The following is a 26,345-nucleotide window of genomic DNA, read 5'->3' as shown; positions in this document are numbered from 1 at the left end:
TTGCCGAATTACATCAGTTTTCTTGTTGGCAGTTTATTCACACAGCTTTTATGGGTACCAAAAACGTAAATTTCTGTTAACTTGCTTACGAGACTAACACGGACGCACGGCTTGCCCAATACTAGACCCAGCAAAATTAAATACATACAGGGGGAAAGATGATGTCCAAGCCAACATGGTACAATCTTTCAAAAACGACAGATCATTTTAGGTAAGCGAAGTTAAATACGTAGTATTTTAACTGTGGGGTTTTACGTGCTACAACATCGATTTGATTACGAGACACACCGTAGTGAGGGACTCCAGATTAATTTTTGACAACCTCGGCTTCTTTACCCTTCACCCAATCCACCGTACACGGGCGTTTTTGCATTTCACCCCCATCGATATGCTGCCGCCGCGGCCAGGAATTCGATCCCTGCGCTCTCGGGCTTATTGGCGCCACGTCATAGCTACTATGCCACCACGGCGGGTACCTACATATTGAAGCATGTACAGATTTGATCTTTTTTTTACTTTTTAACTGAACGTTTTTCAACATTGAACCACTGTCACAAAGGTATCGCTCGTTGCGGCTAAGTGTATAGGAATTTATTCACCATCACTACAACGTGAAATTATTCTTCACAATCAAGCTACCAATATATTTTTGCTTATGACGCTCACTTCAATAAAATTGTTTATATAACTTGTCTTTAACTCTCCAACTTGAAGAGACGTCAATTCGGAAGCGGCAAAGAGCGATGAGAAAATCGAACAGATTTCGTTTGAACAAAATACAGAAGCTTCAGTTTTCCAGCTGAATATGAAAGCTTGCAAAGCGTGAGAAATACAGCGTCATTTGCGCCGACGGGCAAAATGATGACAATGATGATTATCATGTTTATTGGAATATCCTTTGAAATGAAGCAGGGACAAATAGTCACCTTGCGTGCTTGATTAATTCACGTTTTGCGGCATCTATCGCTATCTAGCCATTTTCCTATCTGACCTTGATCTTAACTTTCGTGTTTAAATTCTTTATCGCTAAATTGTACCATTACCTAGGCTTGCAATGACTCCGGCTCTAAACCAAAACTCTAAATGCCTCTTACTTACTTATCTCCACTACTGACCAGGTATTTCTTCTACCTTTGAATCCGAACACTACTGGAAGGTGCACTCTTCCTACTGATCTCGCTGAGTGAATATCTTGGCATTCCAGTGTGAGTCCTTTCCTTTTTGCAGCACACACAAGTCTCATCTTGTGTCGCATATTTGCTTCGGTATGTTTTTGTCCTCAGGCAGCCAACCTGGGACAGAAATTGCAACGCACTCCCCTTTGCGTTATCTTGCAGTTTTTCCCTACTCATTTCTTTTTTGCCGTGTTTGTAAATCTCCATGGCCTTTCTTGTTTCCATTCTTTACATCCAATTTGCCATCTATGTTTCATTCACTATTAATTGCCCTGCACTTGCCTGCCAACTTTCTTGACCTCTTCCTCCATTTCTTGTCAACGCTATTGAGGTACAGATATTTACGCACTTTAGCCGGTCATTTATTTCCATCCATGTTGCTTAGTCTTTATTCAAACCTACTCTTGCTTTGTGCTTCTCTGACTTCAGAAGAAGCTCAACCCATGACACCTTGCGGTGCCTCATTTGTCGTTTAACCATGTACCTCCAAAGCGGGTCGGCCCACTGCCCTCTTACTAATCTCCTACCCCTACAAGACGCTAGCAACTGGCCCCCTTACTCCTTTCCAGATTACTGGCAGTATCTCATATTTATTGTAGTCCCAAGATGTTCTATGTTTTATTATCGCTGCATTTGGGTTTTCTTTCATTTTTAGGTTATCTTGATGGACGCTTGAGTATATTTTTGTTCCATTATGTATGCCCCCAGGTACGTATATATTTCTCTTGACAATGGGTATGACTCCCTCTTGAATTCATATCGCGTCATCACTCTTCCCTTCATTAAAGGTTGCAATGCCCGATTTCTCGGGGCTTACATTCCTCACACACGATCGCAATGTTCGCAAGACTACGCAAATACGTTAAATTGTCCGCTACCAGCACTATGTCGTCTGCATACATCAGGCCAACGCCCTTCTGTTGCACCTTTTGCCCATTGCTGATGCAAGATAGCTCAAAACATATTCCACTGCTTTTCAGTCATCTTTCTATGCACCCAATAAAAAGCGTTAGCAACAATGGAAAGAGGGGTTATCCTTTCTTCAATCCTCAAAGAAATTGCACAACTGCATTGCATTTCCGGCCTTCCCATACGACTTTTACCGGTTGTCCCTATATATCTCTCTCTACAGCTCCACAACATAGTCCTCTATGTTCTCGTGCTTGAGAAGAGAACGCTACTGGCTTGCCTTTCCTCTCCTCTCCACTTTAATGTTGCTGGCTAGGCCGCGAGTCTCCTCTTCATCTCACTGCATACGACACAGTGCACCAAGCTTCTTGCCTATATAGGCAGATACCACGTAGTAAACTTTGTGGCGCAGCCCCTTGCACCATTCTTGGCATTCAACTCAACAATAAAATAATTTTGAAAGCACTGACAAGACGAACTACAATGCGTAATAGACCTAGCTCACGTGCAGCATTGTTTCTTTGGAGACAATGCATGCCAGATCGGACGAAACAAATGTCGCTTATGGGAGCGACTGCGAGCGGACCACCTCAGTGTTTCTACAATATGTTATTGACAACACTGGTCGGTGCTCCTCTTTCACTCATTCTGTGCACATTTCTGCAAACGGAGTTGCCCAAGAATAGGGCAATCCAAATAAACGTAATTTAACAATATATAAAAGAAAACACCGCCCTTTCCACTCCATGAAGATCGTCGAACAGCGAAGCTGTGTTAGTTACGCCAAGTGTTACACCATGCAAGTCAAACTTCGCGAACAGTGTTTCTGCCGATATGCTTTCGCGTCTCGGGCGCGCACTTCGAGATCGGCCTCCCGGCGCTGCCGTTTAAACTCCGTGTCTCTGTCGCGCAGCTCGGGCTCAGCCCTACGACGACGAGCCCGTTCACGAGCCAACACTCGCTGACGCTCGCGGTAGGCAGATGCTTCCTTCGGAGTACGCACTATATACTCGTAGTCTTCCCATAGCTGAACTGGGATGGAATGTGCCGAACCGCTAATTCAAAGCTCCGTATATACAACCAATGTTAACGCGAACTCCTCGCACACCCCACTCCTCCGTTGACCTGCTTTTTTCCTACACCGCCACTGGGTGGCACCCCTCACACTATCCCCCTCCAACGCGAGTATTGGACGGCGCGACTTACATCAACCCCCCTCCCCGTTCTCATTTTCATCTGCACCCTCTCACAGCATTCTCACAGGGGGAAAGGCGTCACTCAATCCTCTTTACTCCTGTTGAGCTCTTATTTTTCGCTGCCTCTGCTCTCCCGCTAAGTCACGTGACCCCTTTTTAGCGAAGTCCGACAACGACAGTACAGGGTCCGCATTAACAGCTTCGCTGTAAAAATCCGTTGAACATCAATTTCTATTTCGTTAAGAAGTATGGATGCTTTTGAGCTGGGTCACCGCCTGACCACGTGGCTCGCCGCGCGCTCGCCTAGTCAGTGCGAGCTTGGCCATGGATGAGAGCGAGGCCGGGCCGCCTTCTCTGAGCCTTGTGCGGGAGCGGGAGGCTTTGAGCCGTCGTCGACAAGCGGCGTCTGACCACAGCTCGGATATCGCCCGGCAAGGTGCTTCACTGGAGAGGGTCCGGAATGCCAAGGGCGCGAAGGTAGCGTCGGAGAGTGAGGAAGAGCGAGCCGTTCGGCTCGCAAAACGCTTCGACTTCACAGCTTATAATTTATACCTGGCTTAACGCTGAGTGTATACCTAAATATAATAATTACAGCTAAATCAAAGGTTAACAAAAGCTGTCTATGGCTAGGGTTCTATGCATTTTTCGTGTTGGTCAACAGATCTGCGTGTGCCAAAACTCAGCTCCCGAATTTGATGCAATATTGCTTCATTCTACGCCAAACCTTATACGTCTCATCACTTGCATATGCATTTTGATTAAATTAGTTATCAAAAGGCACTATTTTCAAGACCAGTAGACTCTCTAGTAGATAATAAGCTTTCTCGCAGATTTACGGCTGTGCGGCCCGCGTCAGCGATGTCTACGTTTACACCGCCCTCTCTTTTCGTCGTTCAAAGCTCGTGCGGGTCTAGTTTCCTACCGCTCTCCCGGTAGGCGGCACCGTCGTGCGTTGTCTGCGTGGAGGAAGGAAAACAAGTCAAAACAAGTTGCCGTTCTCCATTTTGAATTTCACTTCTCTTCTGACGTCGTAATAGGGAGGCCGCGTATAGTGCGCAATCCCGAGGAGCAGCGCGCCTACGAATAGCGACCGCGAGAACAGATGCGAGAATGCACGTGGCGGCGGCGGGCGGCAAGAACGATGAAGATCGTTCTCTAGAGACCAGTCGCAAGCGGCTCTTCATGGAAGACGACGCAAGTCGTGTGCTCTACGTCGTGTGCCAAACAGCTTCGCTGGTCATCCACCTTCACAGTGTGGAATGACTTATTATTTTTTTTTTTACTAAGAACGAATGCAAAGCACTGGAACTATTAGGCCTGCCGAATATAAGCCGCACTACGCGAACCGACATCCCATAAAAGTCATGGACCAATCCCAATAGTGCTTCACGATAGAACACCGTTTCGTTTAACGTTCTCGCCTTCACCAAAAATACTGTTTGAGAAAGGAAACGATACATTCATGTACTGCGATATTCCGCTGAGGTTAAATCATCTCAATAGTTTTGTAAAAACCGAGGCGTTATGTGTTTAAACATACAAGTATACACCAGCCCAAAATGGAGTGTCGAACCGTCGCGGTAGATTAGTGGCTATGGCATTCCGTTGCTGAGCTCGAGGACGCGGGTTCAATCCCAGCAGCCGCGGCCGTATTTCGGTGGAAGCGAAATCCAAAACAATCGTGGACTTGGATTTTGGTGGACGTTAAAGAACCCTAGGGGTTCAAAATACTCTGGAGGCCTCCAGCTACGGAGTACTTCATAATCATATCGTTGTAAGGGCACGTAATAGCGCAGAAGGTAATGATGTTTCTACGAATGTTGTTGATATGTTTTGAAAGATGGCATATTTTTTTCTGGCTGTCTCAGCTGAGACGAGCAAGGTAAGTGCACTAGTGCACTACACAACGACCATAAAGACATGGTGATGGACCCTTCATGGCGCACGCCGCTCAATTTCTTGCAATTTTTCCAATTGCATAATTGGTTTAGAAACGTAATATATTGTATATTGAAAATTTTACATATAGACAAAAACATCCACTACGTGTAAAGCAGATGAAGAAGCTTCAAATTTAGTACTTCGAAGTTTCCTACGTGGAACCTCATTTTATTAGTGTGTCATAAGGAAATAGTGAGACAATTTCTTTTTTAAATACGTGTCTGCAATGTAGCTTGCCGTAATCTAGTAAGTGACATGGCAAGAGCGCAGGCATTGGCTGCAAACTTCACGCCAGCGATCGGTCTGGCATGCGCTGTCGAAACCAACAAGAGCGGTGTTTAACGCTAACTGACAAGAAATATGAACGGGAAGTATTCGCTGCCGTACCACTTTCTTAGTCGCAGCAAAGTAAGTTCAGGCAGTAGGTCACTTCAGTCGTCTTTCCCTCAATGCTAGCAGATAGATGTTGATAGCTTCTGCTACAAAGTCTACTCCAAAATTTATGCAGACATCTCATACCCTCCGTAAAACTTGCACAGAAATACAATACACAACTTACTTGTGTTATCCCGCGTTACTATGCACGGATCCTTGCGATAATCCATCACAAGACACTCTTTTTGAATTTCGGCGACCCGGGTCTCCCTTTGCCTATAATTGTAATGACATTTCATTAAAAACATAAAAACATAAATTTCTTCAAATTGCTGCAAGCCTGGGACTGTTCTCCATATAATCTATAAGAGCGGTATGAGTAACATACCGCTCTTATAGATTATATGGAGAACAGTTGTTGTGCTCAAGGACGTTAGTATTGTGGCAGAAAACAGCGTTCAACATCTTTGAACCTCTTTGGGATATCTGATAACGCTTAAAATCTAACAAAAGGCGTCATGCGAAAGATGACGAGCCAAATTCACAAGGCTTTCTTTTCGTAAGAGCTTTTTGCCAGTAGCTGGCAGTTTTCACTAATATATCCAACATGACGATTACCTGCATCTCCTCTTACAAACAGTTTTAGCGTAACAATCTTTTTGGTAACATGGGCAGGGAGGTATAAGTCGCACCCAATAGAAGCAGCTTTGGGTGCAGTATTTGTTATCGAAACACGCCGCCTAAACAGAGATATTAATTCCGGCATAGTGAACGGTACCGGGATTCCAGCGATTGCCTCTGGATTAGGGTGTCGGCAGACCGTGGAAGGCAGGATCACAGAGTGATCCACATGAGCAGGAAGCATCGGTCAGTGTTGAGCTTTGGCCATACGAGACGCAACAAACTTGGTAACAGCTGCTTCCACGTCGCCAGCACCGGTTATAATAATACGCACTGACTCCACCTCGGCCATAAAGAAGATTCGGAAGGTGTACAATGCCCACCCTGTCGCAAACGAATGACTGCACAGATTCAGATACAGTGGATCCCACGGGACACTATTTCTGCTCACATACAAGCTGACACCGCCACCCACAGTGAGCTGCCACTAGCTGTGGAAGCACGTTTCCCAAGTGACCCCCAGTGTGATTTCCTCCACCGCAAGGAGATTCTCCGCCGCACCACACGAGATTTAACTCCACCATGTGGTTCAAACCTCCCAGGCGGCCTTACACGCCAGGAGGAGGTGGTGTTGCGGAGACTCCGTGTGGGGATGGCACTTACACAATAGGTCACCTATGCCTGGCCACAACACCTCCGTGGATTATTTGCGGATACCTGCCCATATTGCCCAGGTCGAGCGTTCGCGGCAACAATTAAACACCTGTTGTGGACATGCCCTGGTCTAAACCAGGTCCGACGGCGCTACCTGCAAACAGTGGGCCTTCATCCTACGCGACCACCGGACTATGAATCATGGCTCTATGGAAGCAACCATCGAGCACTATTGCTGTTCATCGCCGAAACCGGGCTACATTGTTATATTTAATGGTTTATGCCATTGGGCGAACTTTCGAAAAAAAAAAACAGAGATACCGAAGTTGCGGCCATATTACAAGTAACATATCCTCCCGAATCACTTCACATGCATTGTATTCGTAAGTCGTAACAATGCAGCTTCGTCGACGAGTGCAGTGAAAAGCCTTGTCAGATCGACTATTTGTTTACATTTTCCTTTATAAATTTAGTTGCTAAGCTTCCGGAGACGGACGCCATAACGACTCGTTTTAAGAAAACTTCAGAGGAAGGTTTAGCTCGGCGGCTGCTTTCAAAGTACATAAGAATAGAGAAGTCATTTTGCTGCGTAACCACTGGGCCGAATTTTAAGCAATCAGTTGCATTAAAAGACGCAGTTGAAGTCGGCAGCGATTGCAACTAGCGTAATTTCTTTTCTTGCAATTGAACCGTTTTGAACGTTTCGGTAAGTGCAGAATAAATAAAAAAAAATGTGGTTGATCCCTCTTATATAGGAATCGGTATAGAACACGAAAGTGAAACGTGTCTTCACAGAAGTAGTGTAATGTTTATTGCACATTGATATATAATGTCTATTGGTGTTTTGTGGCTAAAGCGCCCTTAGGCGTTGATGCACCCACGCTGACGCCTGGTGGCACGTCTCCTCCATCACGACTACCAACGTCGATGACCATGAGCAACCGTCGTGCATATGGAAGCTGCACTACGCTGCACACGCTAGCACAACGCGAAAGACGAAGCACGTAACTGACACACTAATACAACGCGCAAGACAAAGCACGTAACTGAATCGTCACCGAGTCAAATCAGCGCGTACAGCGCGTCGTAATTGCAGCCTCCGCGATCAACTTCAGAAACATTTTCAGAGCTAATTGCGGAGGCCGCGCTCCGCTGTGCTGAGTACGGTGAACGCCACTACCAACGCCACCTAGGTGGCGTTGGTAGTGCTTCTTGATGCCAGCGTCCCTTCGAATGCTGGCATCGAGGCGTCGTAGAGCTGAGACCACCGAAGCGTTCACTGTCGGTGCGCGTTAGTGTCATAATGCAGTACTTCTCTTTTCTGCTCGTAGGCGGCGGCACCGCCCCGAGCAAGAGCGCGGGTACACGGAGGAGAGTTAGATATATAAGGCGCGTCTGTGTAGCTCTCTGCAATTGCGTTTGTGGCGCAATGGGTTAAACGCTCGGCGATCTATCGTCGCGGACCGAGAGGTCGTGGGTTCGATTCCCAAATTTTGCATGTTTGTGGAACTTTTTCTTCTGGTTTCTTTCTTTGTATTATGTTCCATGACGTATTTCCGTGACGGAAATACGTCAGTGAAGTCTTGGTGGACCCCGGCATAAAACACTTTCGTGTTAAAAACAGAAAACAATTTCTGTAGCACGTTTACAACTCTGCAACTCATCAATGAAAAACAGTATCACAATTTCCTAAATGGTACCTAATAATAAATCAGAAGCGAACAAAATTGATACTATATATAGAGCTCTGAAATTAGCCATGAATTTAATAGTAGGACTTTTGTGAATCCCATGTAAACATATCAACAATTTTACCTATGCTGTGTATTCACAAATCACTTTTTTCTGCTTTAGGTGGTCTAACGGGAGCAGTTTACAGAATTGCAATACCTGTTATTGGTGCAAAATTACCCATTTCTAAACTTCGTGCTTCACTTTTTAATGTACAAGTTTTTCGTAGTTTTCCTAATATTTCAAGTCCCAAATAAAAATTCTGCTTCATGAAGGCACCGGAACCTAGGCGTTTCTCTCAAACGCAACACATGTCATTCAAATCATTTGGTCTTATCAAAGCATTTCTATGTTTCACATGTATTTAAGTACGCGGCATTGGCGTTAGTCCGAGCTGAATCTTCCTCGTAAGAAGATGCATTATCTAGAGGCCAACCGTGATTTCCTAATTAATATTCATGTAAAACACAAAATTTTTTCATAAGACAACAGTCTGAACAATTTTATTCAATTTGTTTACATTAAAGAAGAACGAAATTGGGAGGATGCGTAAGCTTTGTCTTTAAGAGTGGAATGCGATAGCATTCAAAGATCCCTGACTGCTTGACAGGCTTCCCGGCAACTGCAGGATTCTTTTAACAGCGAAGCTGTTCCTAGTCGACCCTTCGCCGTCTGTCCGGTGTCACGCCGGTCACGGGACCGGGAGTGGAAGAGAGCCGCGCCTAGGGAGGGCAGGTCACATGACCAGCAGAGAAGGAGAGGCGTGCTGGGGAAAGAGGCGACCATTGAGAGGGCGCGCGCTGGGGGGAGCAGGCGACCAATGAGAGGCCGCGCTGGGCGCGAGGAGGAGCGGCAATAAGAGAAGGTGTGGTGCGCCCTTTCGGATAACGCGGAACGCGTAGAGCTGCGGCCGACGCTCATCCGCCTTTCCCCGCGTTCGCGCCGAACGCGTGCGGTGTCCATGACTGCAGCCGATGCCTCTGGCGGCGGCTCGGCAGGTTTCGACCAGAGAACTGGACACTCACCGAGTAGCGTCGGAAGTCGCTGCCTCCTCTCAGCTCGAAACGTTTCAATATAAGTTCCTGTTGTAGATCTGTGTTTACTTGTTTTTGCGCAATTGCATCGCGTGTGACACTCGGTGTAACTAACATAGCTTCGCTGTTCGACCATCTTCACGGAGTGGAAGGGGCGGTAATTCTGTTTCTCCAACTTCGCCAGCACGCTCGGCTGCCGTGGAGGCGAGCGCCAACTGGATGATATTTTTGCAAGCAACCAACCGGAGCGCGCAGCTATATGAATGATAGAAATGCTGGAAAAGAGGCTTGTGTTTGAGTTTCCGCGTAAGATAATGATATTTTCTCGTAGGTAAATTGAAATTACAATACGACGCGATCCAGTCTACAGGTTGTGGTTAAGTCGTACTTCACGATTTTTCAGACGCATTTTACTTTAACTAGTTCACTAACGCCTCTGCGCCACGCGGAGGGCCTGCGGAGCCGGGGTAGGTCGCGATGATTTTCTCCGCCGCAGATGCCGGCGCCGACACCAATGACCCATTGTCTGCGGCATGGGGCCTTAAACGCTTTCGCGTTAATACTTCCGATAAAAAACAGCAAGCACACTGTGTGGCTCACGAGTACCATCGTCCTATTGCAAAAAAAAAATATTGAGGTATTCCCTTATTCTTATTCTTATTCTTAGGTTATATAAACTAACGTGAGCAGGATCAGTCCTGTTTCAACAGTTATTTCACCTCGCTTGGGCTCAACTGTAAGTTAACCGTTTTCTCTGCACCACCAAGAAAAACCAGATCGAAAAAAGTTTCCGTTTGACACTTGCCCCATGGCATCAAGAAAATAGCGCAGAGTGTTAGTTTACCGTTTGGGTTTTGGGCCCCGAAGATATTGGCAGCGTTGACACCATTGTAGTGGGCCTGATTGTAGCTGTCACCGCAAACACCGCAATCCTTACCTGTGCGCAACGCATCGTGCACAATGTTCCCTTACCACGTGATAGTCATTACATAGGTCAAAGAGGGCGTTGTCTCACTGACCGATTAGTCACTCACTAAAAACGGTAGGTGACCATAATCTTTGACTTAGGTGTCTCTTAGTAGCACTCGCACCTTTTTGTTGGTGTTCTGGGCATTGGTGAGTGGTAATCAGTGATTTCTAAATAATTCTAGTTATTCCAGACACTTCAGTAACTCTACTTCTGACTATAAACTTATGCTCTGTTATATCTATAAGGAAACTCATGAATTTTGTACTGTACTCTTTTTTATTCGTCCCCGGTCGCCTTCGCAGGTGAACCGGAAGTCTTGCGCAAGAAGCAAGAGTGTAACTCGATGCTCGTGCCGAAAAAAAAAACATCAGAAGAGAAACTATAGCCAGCGTAGAGAGTGCCCATGTCAGCCACGGTTCCCAGAAACAAAACTTGTCCACATTCATTACACTTTCGGGATACGGCAAACTTCAGACGGTACATTATTAGCTTTGTCAAGATTTCTCATTGTATTTATTCGCATCAAACTATGGTATCTTTTAATAAATCTTGGACTTAGTTATGTAAAAAAATGTGAAATCACTGCTGCGTACGTCTCCACTATAGTCCAGAATTTTATTGCGAGATCAATTATATGGGCACTCCAGGCACACTTTCTGCCATCTCCATTGCCGTCACCGTGAGGTTTCGTATAAACCCCAACGTCGATTAAGTCGTCGCGGCGCGCCGTATGCTCTATGTGAGAGTGAAAGTGCGCGAGGGGAGCCGACGATTACTGCTCAATCTGGCGCGCGCGAAGGAGGAAGGCGGAGAGCAAACGCGACGTCTTCCGTCGCGCGAAAGGCCGTGGGTGGATGGGACGGAGAGGGGCGACGTTGTTCTTCGGCACCAACTGCGTATTTCACGACTGGACGCAAGGGGAACTGGCGATCACAGCTCTATCTCGCGCGCTAAAGGAGCATAGCGGGGAGTTGGCTCGGGAGGGAGGGGCAGGTGCGGCTTCGACGCCTCCAGCAACTGCGTAATTCGCACGGCAACGCGCGGTCGCGCGCGCCGTATACCTTGAAAGAGATCTGCAGACGGCTCATACCTCTGGCACGCAGTTTTCGCCGCTCAATTTCCATTCAAGCGATCGACAGCAGGAAGATAACTTCGCTCGCAGTTGGGTCGCGCTTGCACACGCCAGCGTTTTGACAGCGAGTGTATGCACTGTCATGGAGTGTGATGTGTTCACGTTTTCTTGGGCATGCTGAAGCCATGCTTGTTAATTCAGTTAGTAAGCGAATGTTTCTAAGTTTATACGGCCGATAAGACTATTATCTTGACTTCGTATAGCTATTACTAAATTTCTATCGCAATTGATGGTTTACATTTCGGGTGAAACGGCGACTTTTTTCCGGTTTTATTTCATTGCAGATTATCAGGCATAAAGAACAGCATATGAACTTACTTCGTACAGTTTTTCTCGAAGTAATAGAAATACGAAAAGAAACAGGATTGATGGAGACAACTAATTCGAGGCTTGCTGTAATAGGCACATTTGTATTCACTTCCATTTCGTGTTCCAGAGTATATCCAAGTACGGTCAGTTGTGTTCACCACCTGAAATATTTGTTGAAATATTCAGTTTGCCTGAGGCGTTTAGTGGAGGCTAGTTATACATACACGCGAACTTCCTGAGAGTGTAAAAGACGCAACATATTTTATAGCTACAACTTGTAGCATTTCTTCCAACAAGTTGTAACGAGCTGCACCGTGTGAGATCCTGCATTTCTACTCGGCTCCATTCTATTCAAACATGTCTGAGCACGCAGACACACGGATCAGCGAACTTCTTTTCACACTGCTAAACGTAAAAGTGAATGGGGTAGAATTTCTCTAATGTACCGGCTGCTCACGAACAAGGTAACTATTTCGTTCCCTTGTTCATTGCATATCGCAGGTGTAGTGTCTGTGGTTTTCCACTACAAAGAAATAGTCGCAGTATACGAGTAAGGAAAAGAAAAAACTAGGCAAGAGCATAGAACCGCTAACTCTGTAGGTGTACGATAGACAGTGTAGCCAACCTCCCAATCCAGTTTCCCTCCCCCATCTCGGATAAAAAAATATCCCTACGTTTTCCTCGATCATTGTGAATAGGTTTTCCGTAAACACAAGTATTTGTTTGTGTTAAGAAAATTGGTTGGAAATTCCATAGAATACATTTATTTTCAAGCTATATTAAAATATTTATACAATGATGCCGCTCCTCTCAAGCCGCAGTAATTCATCACACAGTAATTCATGCACTAAGTTCATCGCGGCAGAAAATGTAGCCGGCAGAAAATAGAACAAGCCTATAAGTGCAACGTCACCATCGTGAGATCAGAATGAGCTTGCAGAAATTGCAGAAATCAGATAAAGTGAAACTTCAGGAGATAGAAACCACACACTAGCAATGCATAGCGAAACTGCATGCGCATGACGCTATGCACAAGAAAGCACGAGCCGTATTATTGCCACGGCTACTCACCACAACAGACCAGGACAAAAGTGCCGCTCGTTCACGTGGGCTGAAAACTATACTTACAAAAAACTCACATGGGGGGCAACGCGGATGTTTAAATGTTCGGTATAGTCCGGACTAGGCGTTTTCGTTGCTGATCTCAAGCTCACCGAATCGGTTGGGGGTCTGACTGCTCTTCTGCTTCCATGGCATCTCTGTGTACAGTATGTTTAATAGCGTTCTTGTTTGAAGTACTACGCTATTCTCCGTTGTCCGAGTGCTCACCGGTTTTCTAAGCACATACACTGGCGCAACCGCGCGCGCAGCTGCTCACCAAGTGAGCCACTACTGCCTGTTCTCCCAAATGCAGTCATGTTAAACAACATGCGTTTCACACGTTAGTGGCAGCGAACGCTGCCACAGCGTTGCCACAGGTGGCAACGTTGTGCCGCCACTGATTTCTGCAGGTGAAATCAATGGCTCTCGCCGCCCATGATCCGCGGAGGGCAACACTGTTTGGTGTATTAGAGAGACATGCTTTGCGTCACGGTTCTCTGTAATACTCCTCTCTCATTGGTGAAAGCGCACGTGGAATGCGTGTGTTTCCACTAAAGGAAGCACCTACTGACGCCTCGCTTGCCTGTCTTACCTGTCTCGCTGCGGATGGCGCCAACGGCGCAAAACTGAGCGATGAGCTAAAAAAAGCTAGCGCATTACATCAATTCTTAAAAGAGGACTGCGGTTTTGTTCTTAGTGCATGTAACCTCCTTTTGTTCAAGTCGTATGTGTCACCACTGCGAGAGTAGTTTGCTGCTTGAAGCCCCCATATTCCTACTAGACGTCAGCTCCTTGGTACTTTCCTCTGCATTAAAAAAAATTTCGACAACTAAGAAGTGCCCACATCGAGAAGGAATGTGTTTCTTGTTGTAAACATATCGGCGCAGGGCCAGCCTTACCGAATGTAAGAATGTCAAAACAGCATGCCACTTCACTGTGTTGTTGTGTCGTGCAATATTTGTAATAAATTTCCCTTGCGGGCCGTGTACTGACTGCCATGCTTATGTGCATACATACCATTTCTAGCGATACACGCAGATACGTGGCCAATTTGTTTGCTTAAGGCACGTTCACACCGAAGGCGTACCCGCCAAAGCGGGCAGTCGGGTGCGCGCAAAGCGTCGAAAACCTCCTCGCCGAGCGGGTATACCAGGCGGAAAACGCGGCGGCGAGCCCGATCGCTCTCGGACCGATTTTTTCCGCCCCGCCAGAATTCCCGCTTTGCCGCAGCCAATCAGAAAGCCAGACGACAGTGGCGCTGGTGTATCGCGGCGCGAGATCTGCGCGCGGGCGGACGACCGGCGCCACGAGATGGCGACACATCCCCCGCGAAAGCGCTTGATGCTCCGCCTCCTCGGCGGCGCGGGCAACCAGGCAAGCCGCGTGGTCTGAACAATCCGGCGCGCTCGACGACTCGCCGCGTTGAAAACCCGCTTGGCCGCTTAGACGCTCCGCTTTCGGTGTGAACGTGCCTTGCGTGCGGAAACTCGCCCGAGCGCGTGACCTCTGGGACCCTCTAAAATGTTGCTTTGCTTGAACGGCTCCTATAAAATTTTATTAAACGCCTGCATAGTCGGCTGTTAAGCGCCACGACCACCTTGTGCTCGGCGTTAGGTATTTGTGCCTGCGTACACAAAGATTCGCCTCGGCTACTTTGGATAGTTTTGCAGCGTTTGTTTGTTTCGCTGGTTACACATGATGTTTCCTTCAAACTACACAGAAATCATCATCACAACTAGAGCTATGAACGGCAATGGCACAATAGGAGTGCTTTGCTAACGAGTCCAAGGCGTCCACACACAGTCGGTGAGTTAACGGAATTGGTGAAATTTGCTGCACTACGCTCATAAGATTTACTTCGTGCGAAGATAATTTATTGCGATCCAAATCAAAACTAATTGTCCCGTCAGCAATTCCGCGTATCGATTATCGCGGCATCATAGCAGTAGTTTCTCACGTCTGGGAGTTTTAAATGTGAGATTATTTCTCTTTGCTATCCTACCCTTCCACATTTATGTGTCTAGTAAATCTTCATACCAATACCGCCTCGAAATAACTAAAAATGTCTAGCTTCTACGAGGAGTGGAGCCCATGACTACAGCGTTGTAAGCAGGTATCTAGCCTCGACGCCAACAATTAAGAAGGGGCTCAACATACGTACGACCGTAGAGTAAAAGAGTCCTACCACCGTTGCGCCATCATAATATTGGCGTACATTCGCGGCTTGCGCGGGGAGGGAATTAGAAGGCCTCCTGAGAGGCACAGTGCATTTGGCTGCAAAAATGACAAAGCCAAACGAACGCATCATCTGGCTCTGCTTAATCGGCCTGAATCGAGAGAGAAGAGAGAATAACTGTAATGAGAATGCCTGCAGAGTCAATTAGGCTCCATCCACGCAGGGAGGACGAGATCAAAGTTGAAAAAAAAAAAAACATGTGTGCAGTGCGAATGACTCTCGCGTTACCTAGAAAGTATACGTAGGCAGCTTTTGTCGGCGATTTCCCCTTCAAGTCTGAGCGCAAAATTTTGCAAATTAGGACTGTGACGCTTCGACAATTTCACGCGCGTGAGTAAGGTGACCTTGCTGACTCTCATTTAACAAAGTGACGTTTATATACTTCGTATCTCTTACAAGATTGCGATATCATGCGCACCGTGACACGGTCGCGTACGCTCCCCGTATGCTCAAACACACCTCGCATTTTCCTTTATATACGTTCAAAGTGAGGGAAGACTGCCTATATTGCTATAAATAAATGCGTGATAGACGTTGGAATCGAACATCAGTCTGCCAGGATAGCACCCCAATGGTCTAACCATCTGGCCACGATTTCCACGTTTTTGTGACAAAGTCGTTCCTTTAAACGTCTGGCGCATTCGTCAGGTGCCAGTTTCTCCCATTCTTCCCATGTGGCAGCTCGCGCTTCTAAACACCACGTTAGACTGGATCGCAGTCAGGATCGGGTCATATTTTCAGTTAGCTACCTCCAGTGTTCCGTTAGCTACCTCCAGCCGAATAAAATGAAGGTGCGGGGAATTTTTTGTGATATATATACAGCTGCTAACAGCGTAATTCTACCGCGACTATGAGTTAACATGGTGGGAAAAAAACAGTACTGCCCCAGTCCGCAGTTACTGTTCTTGTAGAATTCTTTATCGAATTTCCGTGAAAAGAGGTTCCATACCAAAGGGACCATAGGGAGTTTTAGTATAGCGGAAAACAGCTAACGCAAGAATTTAGCGTCAGCGTTAGCGTGGCGTGCTGCAAACTGGGCATGCGCAGAACGTAAACGTAGCCAGAACTCTCACGTACGCACGCTATTTCCGGAATATAGCGTTCAACGCTCACGCACGCTAGGGATTCCGTACGTAGGAGCGGGAACCGTCCACTTCGGATCTATCGAGTCGTCGGCCTGCACTGTTCGGCTCATTCGTTCCCCACTAATGCTCGTGTTTGCCTTTAGATTTGTGTGATGATGCTTCTACAGTGGCGTACAGGTGACAAATGGACGTTGTTTTCGATATACGTCCTCGATTAGCGGCGGAGTAGGCTTAACGAGAGGGTTTGCTCATGTTTGCTCATATTTGCTGTATCCGCCTCGAGATGGCGCCCAAGTGTATTTGTGTTTGCGTTAGCGTTTTGCTTCCGTTCCGCTATTCTAAAACACTACCTTGTACCGCTCTGTGCAGCTTTTCTTTACGTTAGCGTTGCGTCGCAGGCTAACGCTAAAGTAAGCGTTTTCCGCCATAATAAAACTCCCTAATAACGAGAAAATAAGCCCTTAGGTGTTTTAAGAAGTGAACTGTTTTGCAACACATGTGTTACTGTGACTAGATGCAATGCAGAACGCCGGCTCCGAAACTCGCGCTCAAGAAAATAAAAGAAAAAAAAGAAAGGACGAACATTTATCGGGAAAGTTATTCAAATTAGTGCAATGACATTCCCGGGAGGCATGGTAATGGTCCTAAGTAAGCAGTATTAGAAGCCTGTGTTGTATTAAATCACCGCAGGCAATTGAGATTGGCTGCATAAAAAAACTATAGTAGAAATCTATAACAGCACGACATAACGCATACACACATGCCCTAACAAACACATAATAAATACACAGAAACGCACGCACCCTAATGTCGCACTGTTGAAGCAAATATTCTGAGCTAATAAATACTGTAAGCAGTGTTCGCAACGAAATTTATGAACATGTACAAAAGCACAAAGGGGTAATTACGCTGCGGTTCACACCAACAATCTCAATAATCATGTGCGCTCCCCTCCCCGCCGCTCATCATCATCCCCATCAGCTTGCGCGTGAACTAACATTGATGCAATGGAATTCCTCCGATTTCACAAGTGCACGCCTTCATGCCCTGGACCCTAATTTACAGCTTCGTATTCCATTCGACCTTCCACGACGGGACTGCACACTTCTAATCCGTCTATGGCTTGGAGTAGCATTTTCAAATGCGTACTCCTTTCGTATCGGAATGGCCAATAGCCCACTTTGTGAATCCTGCGGGTGTAACGAAACAATCGCACACCTTCTTTGTGAGTGCCCTCGTTTCAACCCGCAGAGAGCAGCTCTCTCAGTGACAATAGATCAACTGGACAAACGCCCAATAACAGAAAAGAACATCCTTGGAAACTGGCCTACACAAACAACGGCGCGAGCCGCCCTGAAGGCACTGCTGCGTTACTTGAAAGACACCGGACTCAATGACAAATTGTGACTCTGCATTGTGTTACTTAGGACGGAACGTTCAGACAATGCAACACGAGAACGCCTTCGCGGACTTCATGACAGTGCCCACAGAAACAGTTCTGTTTTGTGTGCGTGTGTGATTTTCTTGTTTCCTTCCTTTTTGTTTATTCTTTATTTTCACTTATTTTTCTCTCTCTCTCCTTTCGCATCCCTTTACCCCTCCCCCGGTACAGGGTAGCCAACCGGAGATAACCTCTGGTTAACCTCCCTGTCTTTCCTTTACCTTTTTCTCTCTCTCTCTCTCTCCCCGCCGCTAGTGTAGTTAACCAAACTTCTTAATTGCACGTTTTGAAGTTCAATCGAGTGTAAAGCGCTGCTTTAGTACAGAACTATTTCACTTATCCGCTTGAAACTCGGTAGAAGTAGGTCCTAAACAACAGAAAGAAGTTCTGCAAAGCTTTTAAGGCATTTGGTGCTCTGAGGTGCCGCACCAAATCTTAAAATAGATGCTAATTTGGTCCTTCATGATGGCGGTGGGCAATAGCGTTTCCCGTTTTTTGATCTTCTAGGTTCATGAAGCTAAAATTTGCAGCCAGAAAACGTTATTTAAACAAAACGCTACGAAATTATTGCTAAGTTGTAACTTCACAGCGGGCGCGGTAAAGAAATTGGTATTTGCCGTCTGAGCTTCTCGAACTCTTCTTTGAGAATGACATAAATTGTAAAAATATTGCAGTTAGCAAAATGCTCTACGTTCAAGCTTGAAATTTTGAGCTTAATGTACATTTTCTGTCACAACGGCTGATTTGAGAGGGTTAATCTGGAACCACATGTCGTGATTTCCCGCGCAAGTGACACGCGGCAGGGGGCACGCAAGCCCCCACCATCGGGTATCAAATTTCCGCGGGTTTCTGTCCGTGTAGAAAACACCGCCTCGCTTCCACAGAAAACAATGCAGAGCTCACCGCAGTATTTTCGAACAAACCATGACTCCTAGTTTTGCCTCCACTCCACTGAATTTAGCACAATGCCTTCCCTATGCTGAACATGGCACTACGCTCCTCAAGAATTCGCGTGGGTTTCACTGAAGCGAAGTGATTACTTATGACGAGCGGCAGAGCTGCCATCTACTTTCTAGAGTCGAGGTGGAGTATTGAGTCAAGCAGCTTTCTAGAATACGGAGGTCAGTTACGTGACACGAAGCTAGGTTTCCAGCAAAGTCACCTGATTGTGTTGTTCTCTGCGCATGACGAACACGTACAGACCGGTCACTGTAATGTTGCTGATATATTAAATCTTAATGCAAGCCATCAAATGAAGGCTCACATTGTAGGTGGAAACTAATGCTATATTAGATATGTGCAGAAAAGATTTCAAAGGCTAGGAGTGGACTATTATTTATCACATGACAAGATGTAATCGAGTCTACGACAATGTAGAGCGAAACTTGCTAAGATATATTCTCAAGTATATATGGGTGCATGGAAGCTGAGTTCGTCGAGTGGAGAAAGAAAAGCTTTACGATGTGAAGGGCAGAAAGGGCGGCCTGGGGTATCTCGCTCTAGATATACAGGGACAACTCAGTACAAATCACTTGGGAATACTGGAAATGCACAAAACTTGTGAAAATTTACCCAGCCCTCACAGCAAAATGCCCTCGGTTTCTACTGTTGCTCACGCCTATGTTAGGGACAATGAAAAAATTCGGATGAACTGGGTATTAAGTTTTGATTTATCTTACACGGGTAATGGCCAAGGGCTACAACACAAGGACCCTAAACTGTTGATGTAGGCGGACAGCACAGTGCTAACAGCTGGCAATGCAAGGTATTTGTAGAGACTTGCAAATACGTGTGAAGGTATATCATCATTAGCCTATTTTTGTGTCCACTGCAGAACGAAGGCCTCTTCCAGCTATATCCTATTATCCCTGTCTTGCGCTTGCTTATTCCAACTTGAGCCTACAAATTTCCTAATTTTATCACCCCACCACACCTAGGGAATATAGAGAAGCCCCCCCCCCCCCCCCGAATCTCAACGAGATGACTCATAAGAGTGCGCGAGAACTGACCCTCCGCGACGCCACCCTCGAGGGTACAAACCATCTCCAAAAGAACAGGGATGCCCCCTCTACATACAACGAGCTCACCAAACATTTCTATCTCAGCCGAAGCGAATTTAGCACTCCACACCCCACATTAAAAAGCCCACAGGCACTTACTTTAAAACTGCTCCAAACAAACACTTATCCTACACCAAGAAGACTACATTTCTACATGGCAGACGAATATCCTAACACACAGTGTGCACACTGCAATGCACCACTTGACTTGGAACATATGCTCTGGTCGTGCAACCGAACCAACGAAAATTTAACCAAGGATCGGGACAGGCTAAAGGCCGCGATTCGCAGCCTGGACCTGACCGAGCAACTATGGGCCGTCCAGCAAGCCCACGACGCGGCCAAAAGGCTCTGCCTGCCGATTCCAACGTGGGAGCAGCCCACTTTGTGAGGCAACTCACAACTTGCCGGACCTAATAAATGTTTTCCTTCCTTCCTTCACCCCACCTAATTTTCTGCCGTCGTCGACTGCGCTAATAAAGTTTTCCCATACATAATCAAATTTTATTATACCATCGATTGCGCTCACCTTCGCTTGGCACCCATTCAGTAACTACAATGGTCCACTGGTTATCTACCCTACGCATCACATTGCACGGCCAGCTTCATTTTTTTCTCCTAATGTCACATTGAATATTGGTTATCCCCGTTTGCTCTCTGATTCACACCGCTATCTTCCTATCTGTTAACGTAACGCCTAACATTTTTTTTGTTCCATCACTAATTTTGCTGTCCTTAACTTGTTCTCGAGCTTCTTCGTTGACCTCCAAGTTTCTGCATCATACGTTAGTACCGATAGAATGTAATGATAGTTCCCTTTCCCTTTCAACGACACTGGTAAGCTACCCGTCAGGATTTGATAATGCCTGCCATATGCACTTCAACCTGTAAATTTTCATCTCATGATCAGTGTCCCCTGTGATTTGCAACCTAGATAAATGTACTTCTGCACAGACTCTAGAGGCTGACTGGCGATCATGAATTCTTATTCCCTTGCTACGCTATTGCACATTACCTTCGTCTTTTGTACATTAATCTTCAACCCCGCTCTTGCACTTACTCGGTTAAGGCCCTCAGTCTTTAAGGCCCTGAATCATGAAGGGATGTACCTAAGCCCTATATAAGTATTTGGGTGCATATATAAACCAGGACAATAATTTGTCAAACACGTCTTAGGGTAATCTGAGGATGAAGGGAAAGCGGAATGCCGGTATAAGGAAACAGCATGTTGGGGTTATAACGAATAAGAGATGATACAAGAAATTTGGAAAAGAGTAAGCGGGCCAGTTGCAATTTGCATAAATGGCATTTCATGCTTAAAATTAGAATAGATCGTGGTTACAGTTAACCAAAGATCACAGGTTCAATTTGTATTGGCGGCCTTCTCTCTTACCCCAAGTGCTGTGGCAGTGTAGGTTGACTTGGTTTAGGCCTTTTTGAAGTCATAGAAGCGCGTAGCACCCGTAGTTTTTTTTATAAGATTAATTCTATAGAAATATATTGATTAAACGGAAAATCAGTTAGTGCGCAGGTCTGCGTGTTATTGTAACGTGTTATAAACACAAAAATAAAACTTTGAGGTATTTAGTAGCATCACTGATAACAAGAATTATCAATATAACAGCTGCACCTTATTTGAATGGCTATATAAACCTCATAAAAAACTTCTTACGTTCATAATATTCTTATCCCATGTCTCTTGAGCACCTACAACGAATCCAAAGAGCAGTGTAAATGTTTGGTACAGCATTTTTCCAGTATGCAGCAGGTAGATTGCCGGCGAAAGGCTGGGAAACTCACAGCACTGCGAGATATATGTAGGCAGGAATACTCTAAGGTTCACAAGCGCGACCTTGCGCTCACTTTTGTCCATCTTGTTTTGTGTTTGTTTTTTCATGATGCCAGAACAATTTGCAAGAAAAAGCAAATGAACAGATTCGATTTCGAAATGAGATACTTTATCGGAATAGATCATTCTCTCAATAGAAAGGCACATAGTGAACTACAAGAACAACTCAGACATTTGGTACGGTGTGGAAAATCTAAATAAGTAACCTTTTCCAGCAGAAATGCTTCAATGACATTTCTCCATACATTTACTGCCTCAGGTGGGTGCCCTCTAAAGATCCTTCATGAAGCTCAAGTTATTTGTGGCAAGAAAAGGTCACAGACAGGTAAACTTTCCCCTCTCCCTCACGAAAAAATATGAAGGTTTGTAACTAAGCTAAGAAAACAAATTCGCCTTTTTACTACTTTCCAGACTTCTCTTGTCTTCTTGTTACCCTTATCCTGCAGCAAGCTATGCCTCTCCGTCTTCGAGGTCAATGCTACCCCTGGTTTACGTCAACACAATTTACGGTCTTGTATATTAAAGGGGCACTGAACCACCCCTCGACCTTGGTGAAATAACATAGTCCGCGGGTAGCATATGCTGCTACGAACATCTCAGCCAAGTTTTGCTGTCGCACGCGGTGCGTGGAGCTCGCAAGCGGAGCGCGAAGTCACCTTTCTCTCAAACGCTCTCGTTTCAACAGAAGCACTGATCCTCACTCTTTTCTGGGTGCTTTATTTCGTAATAAAGCACATTCCCATACGCGGCTGCTAATTGGTCGCTGCGGTCGGCTACACCGCGGCCGCCGCGCGGTGCTGCCACGAGTCCACTGGCTAAGCGCACTGTGGCTCGCTGAGGACAACCGCGTTTGGCTTAAGTTGAGCGCGTCGTACGCAACGAAATCAGAAGTCGTGGCGTCGACGTTGACCTCCAAAATGAAATGTGAATTGCGCGCCACAATGACATTCAGAAGGCGGAGAGTTGTGGCACCGCCCCACTCCACCGTAGCCTTCGCAGTGCAAGGCATTACAGAAGGAACGGGAGCACAGCGGATGCCGTCTTTGCATTACCAATAACTCAGCTTCACGGGGGGGGGGGGGGGGGGGGAGTATTCTGTAAGAGTCCACCTAGTGGACTGTGCCCTTCAGCTGTCGCCATTGGCTGCCGCTTCACGAGCGCGAAGGTGCCAGCCAAGTCTCCTTCGCGCTCGTGAAGCGGCAGCCAATGGCGATAGCTGCAGTGGACAGTCCACTAGGTGGACTCTTACAGAATACCCCCCTTGGTCAACGCATTGAAGTACTATTTGCGGCAACGATACTTCTGAAATAGCCTACTTTCACTTCAAATGTTTTTCTTCACTTCGATAACAAGTGGTTTAGGGCCCCTTTAATAGCGGAGCTGTTTAAGGCCGAGGTTGAACCGTGCCATTGCGTTGATCAGTTTTGCGAAGCCAGGCGAGTGAAGGAGTCGAAAGAGAGAGAGAGGAGAGCAGAGGCGCAGGTGCTGAGGGCGGAGCCAAGAAGAGGGAGAGCCAATCAGGAGCGCGCGCCAGCCACAGGTGGTCGGAGGGTGGCTCGGATGCGATAAGGAGAGCGCGCGCCGAGCGACAGGTAGACAGAGCCAAGGAGACAGAGGCGGTGGCGTATCGGCGGCGCGACTCACCTGGCGTCACCAACTTCCACCGACGCTAGCTGATGCACACGTCAGTGGCCTTTAAAGCCTGCACTTTCGGCGCAGAACATTCCGACGTTCGGCGACGAATATGGCGAGGACGAAGAAGCAACTGTCTCCGGGAAGAAGCGGCGTGGCATGAAAGACGATGGGAAGCAGCTCGAGCATAAGCAACAATGACAAATACAAGAAGTATACACAAAGTAATGTCTCGTTGTAAATACTGTAGTCTTGCTAAACGACAATTACACATAAACCTGCCAAAAAATATCACCTCAGCTTCAGTGACTTAACGTCGCGAAGACTTATGAAACATGGCAGCTGGTGGCTTCAACTACCACCACCCCATACTGTAAAGCTAAAGACAAGTCAAAGCTAATTAAAAGGCATGTTGAAGCCACCAGCTCCGCTGTTTCATCAGTCTTCGCGACGTCAAGTCAGTGAACCTGCGGTGATTTTTTTACTAAACTTTCCATTGCCTTCGACAGCCATAGCAAAATATGAACCTCATCGCCAGACATCTGTGTAAGCCTGATCTCTTCAGAAACTCTTAAAAATCAAACTCAACACTCTCCTCCTTTTTATTGCGATAACAACTATATGGACACTCCAAGCGAATTTCTGCCGTCGGCGTCGTCGTCACCGTGAGCTTCCGTATGAAGTCCACCAGCGATGAAATCGTCGCCGCGCACCATATACTGTATGTGCGCGTGAAAGCGCGCGAGGGACGCGCGCTTTCATGGGGAGCGAACGCACGGCGGAGAGCAAACGCGACTTCTTCCGTCGCGCGAAAGGTCGTGGAGGGACAGAACGGAGGGAGGGGTGGGAGGCGACGTTTAGCTGTGGCACCAAAGGCGTATTTATATAAAAACGTTGCGAGGCGTGAAGGTGGTAAAGGCTTCCAACGCTGCTCGACGAGTGTCCCTTTCTGATCTCGTCGAAAACCTCCGAGTTGCCGCCAGAGGCACCGGCAATAGTGAGACACCGCCTTAGCGTCGCTAGGACTCGCCCTTTAGTTATACCGACGGCATGCTAGTCAACAGCACCATGTGCGCTGCACTTGCAGGTATGCAGAGGGTACAGCGTGTGCATCACTGAACTTAGGGATAGGTATATAGTGAATGGCGTAAGTCGCGCTGAACGGCAGTATCGCATCATACCTAAAAAGCCGGCAGAATGGATTTTACGCGAAGCAGTGTGCGGGGAGCCTACGAAGTTAACTAAACGACCATCAGAGCACCAAAGCGCAGGCAGCTGTTTCGGGACCTTTATGACACGCATGTCACGACATCCATGTCATGAGTCCTCAGGAATCCTTCTAGCTACACCTAAGAGACCTTAAAGCGAAAGCCTTAGTCATGCCCATAACTATGACTTCGACCATCAACCTTTAGCCTTTTCCGTCTCTTACCACGACATCCGAACCCATTCCATTGGTTTTTTAGTGTTAATCTGTTCTCGGCTGAGCCATTGTGATTTTTGCTGAGTCATGGTCATGACTATGACTTCGGCCATCAACATTTAGCCTTTTCCGTCTCTTAGTACGACATCCGAACTCATTCCATTGTTTTTTCGGGGTTAATCTTTTTTGCTGAGTCATTCTCATTTTAGCTGTCATGGTCATGACTATGACTTCTACCATCATCCTTTAGTGTTTCCTTCACTATGTTGCCACGTCAGAACCCATTTCGTGGTTTTTGAGTGTTAATATTTTTTGGCTGAGTCATTTAAATTTTTGCTGAGTCATGCTCATGACTGATTTTACCGCCATCGTTTAGTGTGTGTGTCGGGTTTTCTTGGCACAAAAGCAACTGTGGCTATCTTGCACCAAACACAAGGTGCTGGTTAGCGCAAACTTCGGATGATGATGATGATGATTATTATTATTATGTATGGTGTTTAATGGCGCAAGGGCCAAGTATGGCCAAAGAGCACCATGCCAGTGTTTGTGAATTTGCAGTGGAGCGATGTATTCTGAGAAGTACATGAGGAGTGGCTGTAAAGGGGCCTAAAATAGTCGCTGTGAAGTGCGTAAAATATACATGTATTAAGATCATCGCAATGACTAATGAGGTGTACTATGAAAATGAAGAATGCATTGAGGAAGAAAGATACGATTTACAAAATATAACAGATGCAAGAATTGGCCAGAAGCACAAGTGCCTAAACAGAGCCCTTGAAACACAAGGGCCTGAAGGCATGTGCTATAAAAATAAACTATCACAGCAGCATCCTCTGGAGAGAGGATGCGCTACGAACTTATTGGGCTAATAACATGTAGTACAACATCGTTCAAGAAACCCAGTACTGCTTTGGCGGTAAAAAGCAGTTCTTCACCAATAAACATCACAGGATGAAGAGGGATATGATAGTGGTATGCTACAGGGAAATGTTTCCTTCTCTCCGTTTCGGCTTCCCGACACTCCAGTAAGACATGGAGAACGGTCAGCCTTTCCCCACATCTGCCACAGAGGGGAGGTTCAGCGCCAGTTAAAAGGTATGAATGTGTACCATATGTATCTCCTATTCTAGGGCGGCAAAAGAGAACTTCAGTACGTCGTGACTTTGTTAATGATGTCCAGTTGCCTAAAAGTGGCTTAATTACATGAAGTTTATTCAGTGTTTGTTTATCCCATAAGTGTCGCAATAGTTTCTGAGTTTTTTGCGTAGAAATGGCTTTAACTCTGTGGCAGGAACGGGTATGGACAAATTGCTAGGTTTGGTTGCTATGGAAGTTCCCATTTTGTCGGCAAGCTCGTTACCCTCTATCCGCCTGTTCCCAGGCACCCAACATATTGTTACGTAAAACGGCACAAGGCGGGACTATTTACACTGTATTTACAGTATGAGAGAGACACAGTAGCCAAGATGGT

At 46.3% G+C, this 26,345-nt stretch overlaps 1 protein-coding gene across 1 annotated transcript in view; it reads right to left on the bottom strand.

Annotated features, from left to right (window-relative positions):
- The window catches only part of LOC119463799 (uncharacterized), a 32,340-nt gene extending 10,597 nt beyond the window's left edge, over positions 1–21,743 (bottom strand). The window contains exons 1-3 of the mRNA XM_037724624.2: positions 21,643–21,743; positions 12,057–12,208; positions 5,781–5,872 (exon numbers count right to left, since the gene is read on the bottom strand). Coding sequence (XP_037580552.2) covers positions 5,781–5,872; positions 12,057–12,208; positions 21,643–21,720 — 322 coding nt within the window. The 5' untranslated portion in view covers positions 21,721–21,743. The remainder of the gene's footprint in view (positions 1–5,780; positions 5,873–12,056; positions 12,209–21,642) is intronic.
- Positions 21,744–26,345: the final 4,602 nt, after the last annotated feature.

Source organism: Dermacentor silvarum, chromosome 9, assembly GCF_013339745.2.
Source record: "Dermacentor silvarum isolate Dsil-2018 chromosome 9, BIME_Dsil_1.4, whole genome shotgun sequence".
Taxonomy (NCBI): Eukaryota; Metazoa; Arthropoda; class Arachnida; order Ixodida; family Ixodidae; genus Dermacentor; species Dermacentor silvarum.
This window is presented reverse-complemented; position numbering and strand designations above follow the sequence as displayed.